The sequence below is a fragment of the Anguilla anguilla genome, chromosome 1 (genome assembly GCF_013347855.1).
Source record: "Anguilla anguilla isolate fAngAng1 chromosome 1, fAngAng1.pri, whole genome shotgun sequence".
Classification (NCBI taxonomy): domain Eukaryota; kingdom Metazoa; phylum Chordata; class Actinopteri; order Anguilliformes; family Anguillidae; genus Anguilla; species Anguilla anguilla.
Window position 1 is genome coordinate 75,548,727 of NC_049201.1, and position 14,482 is coordinate 75,563,208.

General features: G+C 48.4%; 1 protein-coding gene across 1 annotated transcript in view; it reads right to left on the reverse strand.

Moving 5' to 3' along the window:
• Positions 1-14,482, reverse strand: part of stac (SH3 and cysteine rich domain) — a 43,021-nt gene that overhangs the window by 6,272 nt on the left and 22,267 nt on the right. Inside the window, exons 4-9 of the mRNA XM_035407422.1 lie at positions 13,104-13,185; positions 12,851-12,966; positions 10,499-10,580; positions 8,560-8,627; positions 4,099-4,193; positions 1,431-1,482 (exon numbers count right to left, since the gene is read on the reverse strand). Of these exons, the coding sequence (XP_035263313.1) occupies positions 1,431-1,482; positions 4,099-4,193; positions 8,560-8,627; positions 10,499-10,580; positions 12,851-12,966; positions 13,104-13,185 (495 nt within the window). The remainder of the gene's footprint in view (positions 1-1,430; positions 1,483-4,098; positions 4,194-8,559; positions 8,628-10,498; positions 10,581-12,850; positions 12,967-13,103; positions 13,186-14,482) is intronic.

Here is a 14,482-nt window from a genome sequence, read left to right on the forward strand (position 1 = left end):
CCTAACACACCACACCCTACTGCACCACGCCCTAACACACCACACCCTACCGTACCACGCCCTAACACACCACACCCTACTGCACCACGCCCTAACACACCACACCCTACCGCACCACACCCTACTGCACCACGCCCTAACACACCACGCCCTACCGCACCACACCCTACCGCACCACGCCCTAACACACCACACCCTACTGCACCAGGCCCTAACACACTACGCCCTAACACACCACACCCTACCGCACCACGCCCTAACACACCACGCCCTACCGCACCACGCCCTAACACACCACACCCTACCGCACCACACCCTACCACACCACGCCCTAACACACCACACCCTACCGCACCACGCCCTAACACACCACACCCTACCGCACCACGCCCTAACACACCACACCCTACCGCACCACACCCTACTGCACCACGCCCTAACACACCACACCCTAACACACCACATCCTACCGCACCACACCCTACTGCACCACACCCTAACACACCACGTCCTACCGCACCACGCCCTACCGCACCACACCCTACTGCACCACGCCCTAACACACCACACCCTACCGCACCACGCCCTAACACACCACACCCTACCGCACCACACCCTACTGCACCACGCCCTAACACACCACATCCTACCGCACCACACCCTACTGCACCACACCCTAACACACCACGTCCTACCGCACCACGCCCTACCGCACCACACCCTACTGCACCACGCCCTAACACACCACACCCTACCGCACCACGCTCTAACACACCAAACCCTACTGCACCACGCCCTAACACACCACGCTCTTCCTGAGCGAGAGGCCTAAAAGAGAGCAAGGCCGAACGTCCCAAGAGCCTGACTCAGCCACGCGGGCCTGAAACACAACCCTGCCTGTCTACCTGTCCTTCTGACAGCACGAGAAGGTCAGCCACTCTGGGATAACCTTGTAATAACCTTGTAATAACCATATAATAACATGGTAATAACCATGTAATAATCTCTCGATAAAAGCAGGATAAATGCTTCATCTCCTGAGTTCTGGGGCTGTGCTGCCTGGTTGGATAACGCTGGGATAACATTAAGATAACCTAACCTTAAAAGTACTTGATGGATATCACTGGCATAACAGGACTGTGACCAGTGCTTTTTTCTCTGTAGAGCTGACGCTCTGTTGCATTGTGGGAATAACAGTGTGATAACACAGTGACAACAACAAGATAAATGCTTTATGAATCCCTGCATAATACACTGCTGCATAATTTTGATAACACTGAGATAACATCAGGACAATGTTGGAATAACATTGGGATAAAGTTTGAATAACATTTGGGATAAAGTGGATTAACAAATGAGATAACGCTGGGGTGAAGTTGGGACGACGCTGGGATAACATTGAGACACTGTTAGGATAACGTTGGCCTTACCTTCCACCAGTTTTCACCGGAGCCGTCCAGCAGCAGGATTCTGTCTCCGGGTCTGAAAATGAAGCACAGAGAACGGCGGACATTTTACAGCATCCCTTGAATTTTTACATTTCGTCTCAACCTCAATCCAACGAGCCTCCGATCTGCGTTGTCCTGGATATAATTCTGAAATCTGCTGCAATCTTGGTGCAATGCACGAAATATAGTCTCAAGACTATAATATTTAATTATTCATATATATATATTTAAACCCAGAATTATGAATGATCTTTTTCCTATTTTATCATACTATAGCAGTGCTTTTTTATTGATGTAATTCTTTTGGGTCATTGCAATGTTGAAAGTGATCCCACCAAACCCGAACTCCCTCAGGTGCTTGCATACTGATAATAAGGGTCCGTTTTTTAATTTATTTAAATGTATTATTTTTGTAATCCTTATTCTTTTTGAAAGTCTTTCTTCTCATATTTCATCTGCATTCCCTTCTTGCTTTCGCATTTGAATGCTATGGGAGAAAAGGGCTTTTTAATTAAATTAAGTTCATTAAAACACTTATTATATTATGCAGTAAGACAGATTCCTTGCTGTCAAAGACCAAGGTGGCAGTTGCATTCAGCTAAGTGCATTAATGCCTTTGCCTGTGTGGTCATTTATATTTTGCCCATTAATTGCATTTCAGCGTTTGCAGCCGGCACGCCATGGCCGCTCTGTGGCGAAAACAGGCGCGTCGCCATTGGCGCGTTACAGCCCAGCGCGTCAGCAGCGACGTGTCAGCCGCCGGTGCGTCACCGCCAACGCCGTCAGGGAGTTATATCTCAGGCCTACGGGGGGGAGAGATGTCCACCAATCACAACAGTCGCTCGGCCCTCCGTTCACACGGTAACGGCGGGCGGGCTCTCTCTCTCTCTCTCCGACAGGTGAGCGAAGCGGCGACTCGTTTCCCGTCCAGCGTCTCGTTGCGGAACGTTCCGGACGGGACAGGTGTGCACGTGCCCTCCTGACACACCTGGACGCGCCCCCTCCTCCGCCACGGGACGACAGGGCCACGCCCCGCGGCTCAGGAGATGGAACGCGTGCCGCTGACCTGCTCCAGCTGTGGACAGGTACACTACCTGCGGCTGTGGCCAATTTCGCCCAACCAGCGAAGGTTAAAAAAAAAAAGAGAAAAGGCTCCTGACATCCTGTGGGCGTGACAGGGAGTTTCCTGTGGCAGGTGACACTGACACAAGCTCAGGAGCATCACCCCCTGCCCCCCATCCCCCCAAACCCCTCCCCAATAAGCCCCCCATAATGCTGTAAGCTTTGGGCGACTGGCCTTGGACACATACACAGAAATGTGAGGTCACAAAGAGGGAGTTGGGGGGAGGGGGGGGGGGATTGCAATGGGTGTTGGGGGGGGGGGGGTGAGAGAGCGAGAAGAAGGAGAGAGAGAGAGGGAGGGGGGGAGAAAAGAGACAGAGAGAGAGAGCGGGAGGGAGAGACTGAGGGAAGAGAGAGGGAAGAAGGCAAAGAGGGAAGGAGACAGAAAAACGGCAAGAGAGAGAGAGTGGGACAAAGAAAGGGAAGAAGGGAGGGAGAGAGGAAAAAGGGAGAAAGAGAGAAGGAGCAAGAGAAAAACAGAGAGAGAAACTGAAGGAGAGACGGGGGAAGGAGACAGAGGGAGGGAGAGAAAGAGAAACAGTAAGAGAGAGAGAAAAAGGGAGGGAGGGAAGGGGGGAGACACAGAGGGAGAGAGAATGACAGAGAGACAGAGAGGGGGGGGGGGGGGGGGATGACAGGAGCATCTGAGGACAGCAGCAGGGGGCGACAGTGGCCAGGTCTCTGGGGGCAGAGAGGGGTAGATCTCCCCCAAGTGCCCGGGGGGGGGGGGGGGGGCGTGGGGTGGTTAGGAGGGGACTCCCTTTATAAATGCTCCTCCACCAAGGGGCATTCGAGGACAGAGCGACCACCGTTACCGCAGCGTTATCAAAATAATATTTCGATATTTATAGCCGTTTTCCTATTTTTTAACAAAACATCCAGTTACGTTATGAATGCCCCTAATCTGAAAAGCACAGAGGCACTAAAAGCAGTAATTAATGTGAAACCGGGCGTATTTCAGCATCCGTAAGTACCAGGAAACAGAAAGGACTGACGCTGATGCTTTTTTTTTTGTGTGTTTTTGAGAGCGAAGGTAGATCATTATTACTGAGCATGCTCAGAGGATGCACTGACCCGAATCCGCCTGGCCCGCTATACAGTGAATGAGCAATTATAGAAATAGAAAGAAAAACTGAAGAAAACCAACATACTGCTCCATGTCTCTAATAAGCAATTGCGGGAGCTCAGTTTGGCACAGAAAAGCAGACTTTCCCCCCCTTTTTTTGTAGACAGAGGTGTGCGCAAAGCCCTGTGCTAGCGGGAGCTTCGTTTGGGGAGCTGGTGCATCATTCCACCGAGCCAGCTGATGATTGTCACCTCTCGGCCACCGTGGGGTAGCAGGGGAGTGGGGTAGTGGAGTAGCAGGGCAGTGGGGTAGCAGGGGAGTGGGGTAGTGGGGTAGCAGGGCAGTGGGGTAGCAGGGGAGTGGGGTAGTGGGGTAGCAGGGCAGTGGGGTAGCAGGGGAGTGGGGTAGTGGGGTAGCAGGGCAGTGGGGTAGCAGGATTTCTGACGGCCGTCTCTCACTGACCTTATCTCCAGGTCCTGGCTGTCCTGAGGGATGAAGTGGTGCAGGGCCACGTAGGTGTTCAGCTGCAGCACGTCCTTCCGCAGGTGACACCTCACCTGGAGAAACCACACGAAACACTGTCAGCTCGAGAGAAACCACACAACACTGTCAGCTCAGGAGAAACCACGCGGAACACTGTCAGCTCGAGAGAAACCACACAACACTGTCAGCTCAGGAGAAACCACAAACAATACTGGCAGCTCAGGAGAAACCACACGGAACACTGTCAGCTCGAGAGAAACCACACAACACTGTCAGCTCGAGAGAAACAACACAACACTCTCAGCTCAGGAGAAACCACACACAATACTGTCCGCTCAGGAGAAACCACACGGAACACTGTCAGCTCGAGAGAAACCACACAACACTGTCAGCTCAGGAGAAACCACGCGGAACACTGTCAGCTCGAGAGAAACCACACAACACTGTCAGCTCAGGAGAAACCACAAACAATACTGGCAGCTCAGGAGAAACCACACGGAACACTGTCAGCTCGAGAGAAACCACACAACACTGTCAGCTCGAGAGAAACAACACAACACTCTCAGCTCAGGAGAAACCACACACAATACTGTCCGCTCAGGAGAAACCACACGGAACACTGTCAGCTCGAGAGAAACCACACAACACTGTCAGCTCAGGAGAAACCACGCGGAACACTGTCAGCTCGAGAGAAACCACACAACACTGTCAGCTCAGGAGAAACCACACAACACTGTCAGCTCAGGAGAAACCACAAACAATACTGGCAGCTCAGGAGAAACCACACGAAACACTGTCAGCTCGAGAGAAACCACGCGGAACACTGTCAGCTCAGGAGAAACCACACGGAACACTGTCAGCTCGAGAGAAACCACACAACACTGTCAGCTCAGGAGAAACCACACGGAGCACTGTCAGCTCAAGAAAAACCACACGGATCCACAGTGGAAGGGCTGGAGCGCTCTATTCTAAAGAAACCACCGGTGAAATACGATGGACCAGACTTCCCTCATCTTCACCCCATTACCCAAATTAAAAAAAAAAAAAAAATTTTGTTCCCAGAGTTGAGTAATACCGCGTCGGAGGTGTCGTTGGGGCCTTCCTGGAAATTACTGCCAGAGAAAGGCCTTCACAGGCAGGCGGCCGCCATGGCTGGGTTCAAGAGTTAAACAACGACAGCGGCTTGCGTCCGGTTTACAGCTTTCTGTTTACAGGACAAATACACACAGCGCGCGCTGGGCTGTGGGAAAGGGACGGCAGCAACGCGCTCGGACCTCCCACAACTGGGAGGAGAAAGAAAAATAAAGATAAACAGGATATACATTTGGTTTAAATAAATAGAAAATAAAATTCCCCCTGAATAAAATTCCCGCATGAAAATACTTTTTATGGGAACATTAAATATGAGAATGTCTTCCCGCATTGTTTTAATTCTTCAATGCCAAGCAACCATTCCTTTCAGAACAAGTGGGGCTTTATTTTTAGCGAAATGGATCTAAAAAGCATACCTCGGTTCAGCAGAAGTTATAGTGTGACACGGAACTTAATGACAGGGGGAAAAGCACTAGTGACAAAGCAGAAGAGAAAACAACCCCTAACCCTAACCCTAAACCTAACCCTAACCCCCCCACACACACACACACACAAACACGCACGCACGCACGCACACACAAACACGCACGCACACACAAACATGCATGCACACACACACATACACAGACGCAAGCACACAGACACACACACACAAGCATACACACACACATGCAAGCACAAACATGCGCAGATGCACACAAGCACAAAATCACAAAAGTGTTGCACTAAAGCAAGGCATGTAATAGCTGCTGCAATGTTAAAAAAATATAACTGGTACAAATTTGGCACAAAAACCTGGATATTTCCACGTCTGCAGCAGGACTGCAGGAATTATGGATAAATTACATCTTCGGGAGGTAACTATAAATTGATGAACAGTGAATGTGAAACATGAACTGAGTTTCAACAAGCTCAGGCAAGGCGTGGAGCGGGGGGGTGGGGCGGGGGGGGTGTGTGGGGAGGTGTTAATGCATTTTTATAACATCAATAAATCACAAAAGCCAGAGGACATGAATTGTCCTTTAGAAGGGAAGGGAAACACTGTGTGTCGTGTTTAAAAAAAAAAAAAAAAAGAGTCCTTTGTGCTCTGTCTTGTCTCGGTAGGACAGGGCCTATCTCCTGTGCGGGAGGGGGGCGGGGCTGTTTGGTTTATTACGGAGCAAAGACCCATCAGCCTGCCCAGCCCCACCCAGCTGGTCCAGGCCGGCCCAGATAAGCATGAGAGCAACACGTTCTGTATTTCACCCCGGGGTTGCCGTGGCGATGATGCAAGCTCAAGCGGGAAAAAAAAAATGCTCTGCATTCGACGGACAATGAAAGCGTCGCATCGCTTCCTGAGCTGGGAGAAACAGATAGCAAAGCGACACATTTCGGTCTGAGAGACAAGCGGCACTTCTTGGTCGCGCCTCGTTTCCACGGTATAGTCGTGATGAAAAGCAATCGCGCGCAAAACAGGGAGGTCAAACCCGTTTCATTCCAGTCACCTCTGAAAATTTCAATTCATTTAAGCTTAAAAAAAAAGAAGAATTTCAGTTAATTTCCAAACTTAACTGAAATGGCCTTAAATCTTCTAATCTCAGAAGAATCCAGGGTAGCAAAACTAGCTGAGCGAGTTAGCCGCGATAGCAGTCAACACAAAACGTTCCCACAATGTTGCTGCCGTGTCGTGGCGATGCTATAACACTGACTAAATATTCCAGGAACACTGTGAGCTGGGTAGGCTGCAATAGAGTGTTGTGAGTTCTGTAACAGCTGTGGCTGTCGGACCAGCTTCACACCCCTGTGACATCACAGTGGACCTGCGTGCTGTCTGCACATCTGGGTCACTGGTCGATGCGGTGATGTCACTGTTGCTGACAAGCTAGAGACCGGTCTTCGATTGAAAACCAGGTCAGCTCTCTGTAAACCAAAATCCTGCTCGGTACAGCAAGTCCTGCTCAGTACAGCAATTATTTATTTATTTTTAACCATTTTTACCTTTCCTGGCCTCAGATCACAGTTATCTTTTGCAGTGACAACCTGGGGAATGAAAGTGGGCGGAGGATGCAATGGATTGATTGTTTTAGCCAATCCAGATGCAGGGGATGATTAGGGGAGCTGGCTGTGGAGAGCAGACCACAGCAGGACAAATTTGAATGGTTTTTGTGTCTTCAAATTTTTATTTGCATTTTCCTTTTTAGTGCTAAAGAGAAAGCATTCACCTACCAAACAAAATCCGACAGTCAAAAAATAAATACTGCTGGCCAGAGCCAGTCTGTTCCCTCCACTGGACGGAGAGAGCCAGTGATGGGGGGGTGGGGTGGGGGGGGCTGTACAAGGAGCTGAGGCTATGTGAGGAGGGGGGGGGGGGGGGGGGGTTTCTCTGTGGAGAGCTGTGGGGAGAGGGGGCAGGGGGGGCTCCATGGGAAATTTGGTGTGGGTTCAGTCTGGCCAGCCAAAATCAGAACACTGGAGAGCCTGCCCCCCCCCGCACCCCCCATGTTCGGATTGGGGGGGCATTCGCTCCCAGGAAAAATATCTCACAGCACCCCCCCCCTGCCCGCCCCAACTGTTCAGCCTGTGCCACAACACGTCTCCACTCAAGAGCAAACAAACAAACTGCGAGGGCCGGGAAGGATTTGGTCAGCCGCAGGAATGTGTTATTTCAGAGCAGGAGGCTGGCAGCGCTCGTCTGTGATAAAGTTTAAGAAAACTGATACAGCCACGTAATTAGTTGGGTCTTGGGTCAAACCAAGCTGAACAGCAGCAGGAGTTTCTCTGTTTTTCATTATATTTTTCCTATTTCTAGTACGTACGAATTTCTCGCTAACGGCTGTTGCAATACACGCCATTGCTGTACCGTATGTCATAAAATGTTTAGGGTTTCATAAATTGACAAGAAGATGCCAAGGCTCTTCATGCAGGCAGCAACAGAGAGTTGTTATTTATGACCTCACAGAGGCTCATTTGTGACCTCATAAACCTTTTATTTGTGGCCCCACGAAGCACTGTGTAGAATCCTGGGGGAACTTTTTCTTTTTGACCATTCCCTCATCTTCTGTTGGCATCCAGTAATTCCACCCCCCTCTATAAACAAACCCTGACACTGCACAGTAGAGCCTGCTCTCCCTGGGGTGGCACTGATATTGCTCTGAACATTTATTTTCCCTCTCAAGGTGCACCCGCTCTTGAACGAATTCCTGAAATATGGCAGCATAATAAAGCGTGTTTTCTGAAACGCAGTGGGACACCGTCCAGAGATGAGCAGGGGTTAGCCCGAGAGGGGATTTAGTGGGAAAGGGGCATAGCCAAAAAAAAAAAAAAGAAAAAAAAAAAGGGATTGACTGAAAAAGAAGGTTAAGTGCTTACCGGGGAGTCTTCAGGCTTTTGGTCTCTCATAGGAAAATGTTCGGTTCCATTTTCCAGAGGCAGAAATACTAGAAACAAACAAATACGCCATTAAGCCTTTGAAGAGTAGCAAGTTTTTTTTGGAATGTGTTTTTTTTTTTCAAAAACCTTTAAGTCAGTGTTCTAGAACTCCGCTGTTTTCAGTTGCCACCAGTGATTGTTACATCAGCATTAGAATGTTCAGTTAAGAGCATTCTGATCACATATTGGTGATCCCATTTTGTAGGGTTAAATGGAGCCACCGTTTTTGTAAATCCAAATCTGGTCACAGTCAACAACCTTGGAGGGGTGAATCTTTTGTCTTTCCTCCAACCTTAATTTAAATTCTTGACACATAAACGGCTGTCACGTATTTTTAATTAGATGCATTAAATGTCTAACGAAGAACGATGATAGAAACAGACATTCACATTACAATTAATGAATATTCCAAATTCAATCTTGACCAAATTGACTTTTAATCAATAAGATGAGCTTTCAGACAACTAATGCTTCCATTGTGCATAATGTGCTGTGGCAAAATGAGAGAAGTTGCATTTTTGTGCTGATTAGCTGACAAACTGACAGCTGAAATCAGTGAAGCACTGCATGCTCGCAGGACAGAGATCTGGTCACTGAAAATAAACAAACCCTTTTATGGACAAAGCAAATGTTCATGAGCCAAACCTGAACTGTGGTAAAAATCCGTTTCTGAACAAAATGAATCTTATTAGCACAGTTTCATCGACCTTAATTGAGGAAGAGACAGAACATTAACCAGCATGCACTTGGGCGATCCAGGACCAGGGTTGGGAACCGCAACATCAAAGGGGCTGTATATTTTCAATAAAGAAAAATATTTATTACACACTGTATTTAAAAAAAGAAAATATTTTAATTGGACGCACTCCACAAAAAAAAAAAAAAAAAAAAATCATTCCTGTACTTTTCCTTTAATTCATTTTTCTTTAGTCTTCAAACGTATCTCTGAAACAACAAACATCAGCGCAGGGCAGCTACAGCAGGCTGGCGTTTGTTTTCCTGAAGGCCAAAGACGAAAAAAAGATAATGCGAGCGTTATAAACGCTTCCCGTGCTTCCTGTTAAGGCTCCGTTTTCGTTTTACTGGCTCGTGGCGGCGGGGAGCGCGGCGTTATCTGCCCCGACCCTGCGCTCGCTGTAAAGCGCCGTTTCATTGGCTCCCGTGATGAGGCTCCGATCTCCGGGGCCTGATACCGCCATCGCTCGAGCGGCCCCCTGCCGTCAGCGGCGACCGGCGGTAAGAGCTCCGGGGCGGACGCGGGGTTTTCGCTGTTCCCCCCCCACGATGTTCCCGCCTCCTTATCGCCAGGCCCCCCTCCAGACGAGACGGGCCTCTCAGGCTGAAGGACCCCCCCGAGGAACAATCTGGAGAGGATCTGATATTAATGCGTCGCTCTCTCTCTCTCTCTCTCTCAAAAAAAAAAAACCCTCTCACAAGAGCTCTTACCCTGCAACATGGGCTACAGAGGAAAATGAGAATCTGAGCTTAGAAATTATGTAAATAAACCAAAGGTTGAGTGCGGCGGTTTATATAACATGACTGATATTTTATTTTCTATATTTTATATATTCATTACTTGGCTCCACGCTGGAATCTTGCAGACGTGAAGGGCACTCAAGCGTTCGTCTGTGAGGCTGGAGTGACAACGTCAATATTTCAGATTTTCCATCTTGAGGGAAGAGAGGAAAAAAGCAGGAGCAAAAATTGCTGTTGTGAACCGTCGCTACGACAACCTTGCTTTGTAAAAAGGTCTCGATGCAAAATAAAGGTTGACTGACTGATTGATTGATGGCTTGGTTGATTGGTTTACAGACTGATTGATTGATTGATTGATTGATTGACTGATGACAGAGTGTTGTACAGAGCTGGAGTTACTCACCATTGTCGCTGTGCTTCCTGGTTAGCTCCGCCCTGCTGCCGTGGGCCACGCCCTCCTCCGGAACTTCTGCCAAATCGCTGGTCTGAAAGGAGAGGAACGGACCAATCAGATGCTCTGTTGTACGAGTGATGGTTGAATGGCGCAATTCAGTGAGCAATTATGTCCTAAAATCTGTGCAGGCATACACACTGGATGTGTGCAAGGTGGTTGTCAAGGTTTCAGACAACTGACCACACCCACCTAAATCCAATGTTCACAAACAAGATTTCATTTTTTGGGATTTTTTGTATCATCCTCAGCTTGGCACTGGTACCGCCTCAATCAGAGATGCACGGCACCAGACACATTCCTGGACAAGAGAGTGTGTTGTTTGCTAGTTTTTTGTCCCGACAAATTATTCTGGCTTAAATCTGTTTGCACCAGCGCTGGTTCTCTCCAATACTGGATCACTGTCATTCGCGCTTTCACCACGGACACGTGTCCAGGATGTAGATGAAGCTCATGACCCCATCAGGTGAAATAATCGGCTGGGATTTGTAGTCCTGACCGCCCTCCTGGGTAGTGGAAGGGCATATACCTCCACAGCAGTCTGTCATGAGAAATGCTTCTGTAGAGCTCTTCTCTCTCTCTCTCTCTCTCTCTCTCTCTCTCTCGAAGGGGAGATTTCTTAAAGCTTAAATATTTTAAATCAAGTCCTTAATGAACTCCTCCGCGCAAGGCCATCCATTTCTAAAGTGTCAACTTCATCCCACAGAAGAAATAAATAAATAAAGAAGGAAAGAAAGTAAGACGAAGGAAACAGGACTGAGCCAGAACGTTGTCCAGATGATGGACTTCAGAACGGTGATTATTGTACCGATAGTGTTAAGCCTCCCGACTCCCAGCAGCCGGCCTGACGATGGCCAAAGCTCAGTAGATGTTTGTTTCCCCTCGTTCATTTCCCTGGAAGAGGCAGAGTTTAAACAGTAGAAGATACGGGAGATAAAACAAACCTGGCTCTTCATTTTCCACCAGTGATTAAGAGCCACCAGAGAAGCCAGTTGCAGTTGCTTATTAATTAATGGGAGACCTCTGGACAGGAGTATGTCTCTAGACTCGCAGACCTCTTGCCCCCCCCCCATCCCCCCCCCCTTCTGTCAGACTGCCTTTATTGGTAATATTTACTCTGCCTGAGTGATATCGAGTGCCGGCCGTCTCTCCGTACGGAGGCAGCCAGCGGAGCGCCCGGCCCGTTCAGCTCCGGTTCACCTCGTCCTCCGGTGAAAGGCCGCCGTTCGGGATTTATTCATTAATACGTGAAAGAGGCATCTCTCTCTCTCTCTCTCTCTCACTCCCTCTCTCTCTCTCTCTCTCTCTCTCTCTGTGTGTGTGCGCTTCAGACAGGGCTTTACGCGTTTGTGTGCACCGCCTGCTTCGTTAGATAAAGCCTTCACCTGGTGTTGAGGCCAAAACGTCGCCCCCCACCTCTTCATCAGCCACAGTAGTTAAGACAGCTATTTTTTTTTTAAAGATGAGACCCCATAACAGCGCAAATCACTCAACCAGCAAGTAGGTCATTAATTATTTCACAAGATATTTATTTCAATTAATTTCTGATTTATTTATCGTGTGTTATCTTTACAGCATTAGGACTGCTGCCCATAAAATATATTTTTAATGAGAGAGAGAGAGAAAGTCTATTCTGGAATATATTCACAATTAATAGACAATATATTCAGCGGAACACAAACATGGCGACGCGTGGCTGTGAAAGCCAGGCGGAAGATTCCGGGGCGCTCTTGCTCTCGCCCACGCCCTCCTGACCAGGTCGGGACGCCGAGCTCCGGCAGGGCCACTGAATCGGCCTCACATCGCTCACGGGCCGCACGGCACCCTGGGATACTCGGCTCGGATTAATTAAAGCCGGCAGACCTGCAGCCAAATTGATGAATAAGCGCTTATGAGATCCATCACCGCACCCGGGGCCGGGGGCGGGGGGGGGGGGGGGGGGGCGGTGACTAATCGGCCCGTCTCGCACTCCTCCATTTGAATTTTTGGCACTCACACAACCCCCGCCCCTGCCCCTCGTAACATTGCTCGCTACAACCGTTAGAGATGGGGTATGCCTCTTCCCCCATAAGGGGGGCAATTAGGGCCCAAATAGGGCCCACAAATGTGTGTGTGAACGCTAGAGGTGAGTTAGGCCTCTACTCAGGTCGGTTAGGGTTATGTAATGTAATGTCATGTAATGGTATGTAATGTAAGTTATGTAATGTAATGTAATGTAGTGGTATGTAATGGTAAGTAATGTAATGATTTGTAATGGCTGTATGTTCTGGGCTCCCCAGTGTGTGCAGTTGCTGTCCCACTCACCGAATTTCGATGGGGCGAATCGGACCCGCTGCCCGTGCTGGTCCTCTTGGTTTTCTGTGCCAGGGATGTACCGAAGCGCAAGGCCTCATACACTGGGTCTACTTTGCTCCCACAAGCTGGGGGGCAGGGTTAGGGGGGTTTTGGGGGGGGGAGAGAAAAAGAGCTGTAAGTCACTAGCAAAACCCACAAATCGGCATGACTTTATTCTCACGAAACCCACCAATCACCATGACTTTGTTCATGCAAAACCTACCAATCGGCATGACTTCCTTAATGCAGCCAAACTGTTCCTGGATCAGCAAGGGAGAGCTGTAGTACCTCCGGAATCCCTTAGGCTGGAGAGAGAGAGGGGGGGGGGGGGAGAAGAACAGAGAGGGGGAGAGAGAGAGAGAGAGGGAGAAGGAGAGAGAGAGGGAGAAGAACAGAGAGGGAGAGAGAGAGAGACAGAGAGAGAGGGAGAAGGAGAGAGAGAGAGAGAGAGAGAGAGAGGGAGAAGGAGAGAGAGAGATGTGTCAGTAGTGTCAGTCAAATGCAGCAACATGGACCACACCCTGACAACCAAACGCGTTTAAACACCCTTCTGAGTGACCTTCTTTTGCCCTCTGGCTTAACATTCACTCACACTTACACACACGCTTAAATCACGACCACGTTGTCCTGACAAACACGCAGCCTGGCCCCCACACAGCATTCCCGTAGGGTTCAAATGAGGGAACTTCGCTTGATCTATGTCATTTATTTATTTCACCACCACATTTCACTATTTAACCTCAATTCCCCCCTCACCCCCCCACCCCCCGAAAGCCACCTGATAGACAGAATCAATATTTCTCATCTCACACCAGATTCTTTCCTCTCTGATCTCAGGAGCTTAGAGCTTTTTCTTTTTTTTTTTTTTTGGAAAAATTAAAATTTGCTCTCTTTGGGAAGCCGGCGTCTCTCCAGTACGAGGTTAGCTTTGCAGTCGGGTAAACGAAGCACAGCTGTCCTCAGTATCCATGGAGATTCACAGCGGCATCAGCAAGTTATCTGGGGTTTAGTGAACACTAAATCTCCCTGAGAAAAATTTCTGTGATTTTAGACTGCAGCGTTTCTGTGAGAAAAACATCTAATGTTTTTATCTACAGTGTTTTTGCAATAGAACACTAAGTTTTAGAGCAAAGCACTTCTGTTTTCAAAACATACATTATAGAACACAGTGTTTCTCTGGTTTAAAAAAAGACAGTTAGACCAGAATGTTTCTGTGGTTTAAAAAAAACAAAAAACCTAATTTTGGAGAACATCATTTCTGTGATTTAAAAAAAACATCTAATTTTGGAGCACACATTATTTCTGTGATAAAAAAACATCTAATTTTAGAGCACGTTGCTTCTGTGAGTAGGGAGTTAATTCTGTTGTTCTTTTTATGGTCTTTTGTTTTCCTGACGGAGGGCTGTCTGCTATCTGCATCTCTAAGGGTGCTTAATGAATCGCTAGAAAAACACGCAGCCTGGTCACGTTTCCTTCGCAAAAACACACCAGAAAAAAAACACCTTGTTGTCTACGCACCCCATTAATTCTGCTCATGTAGATCCCAGTATACATAGAGTAAGCATGCATTATGTAACAGATCCAACTTATATTCATCACAAA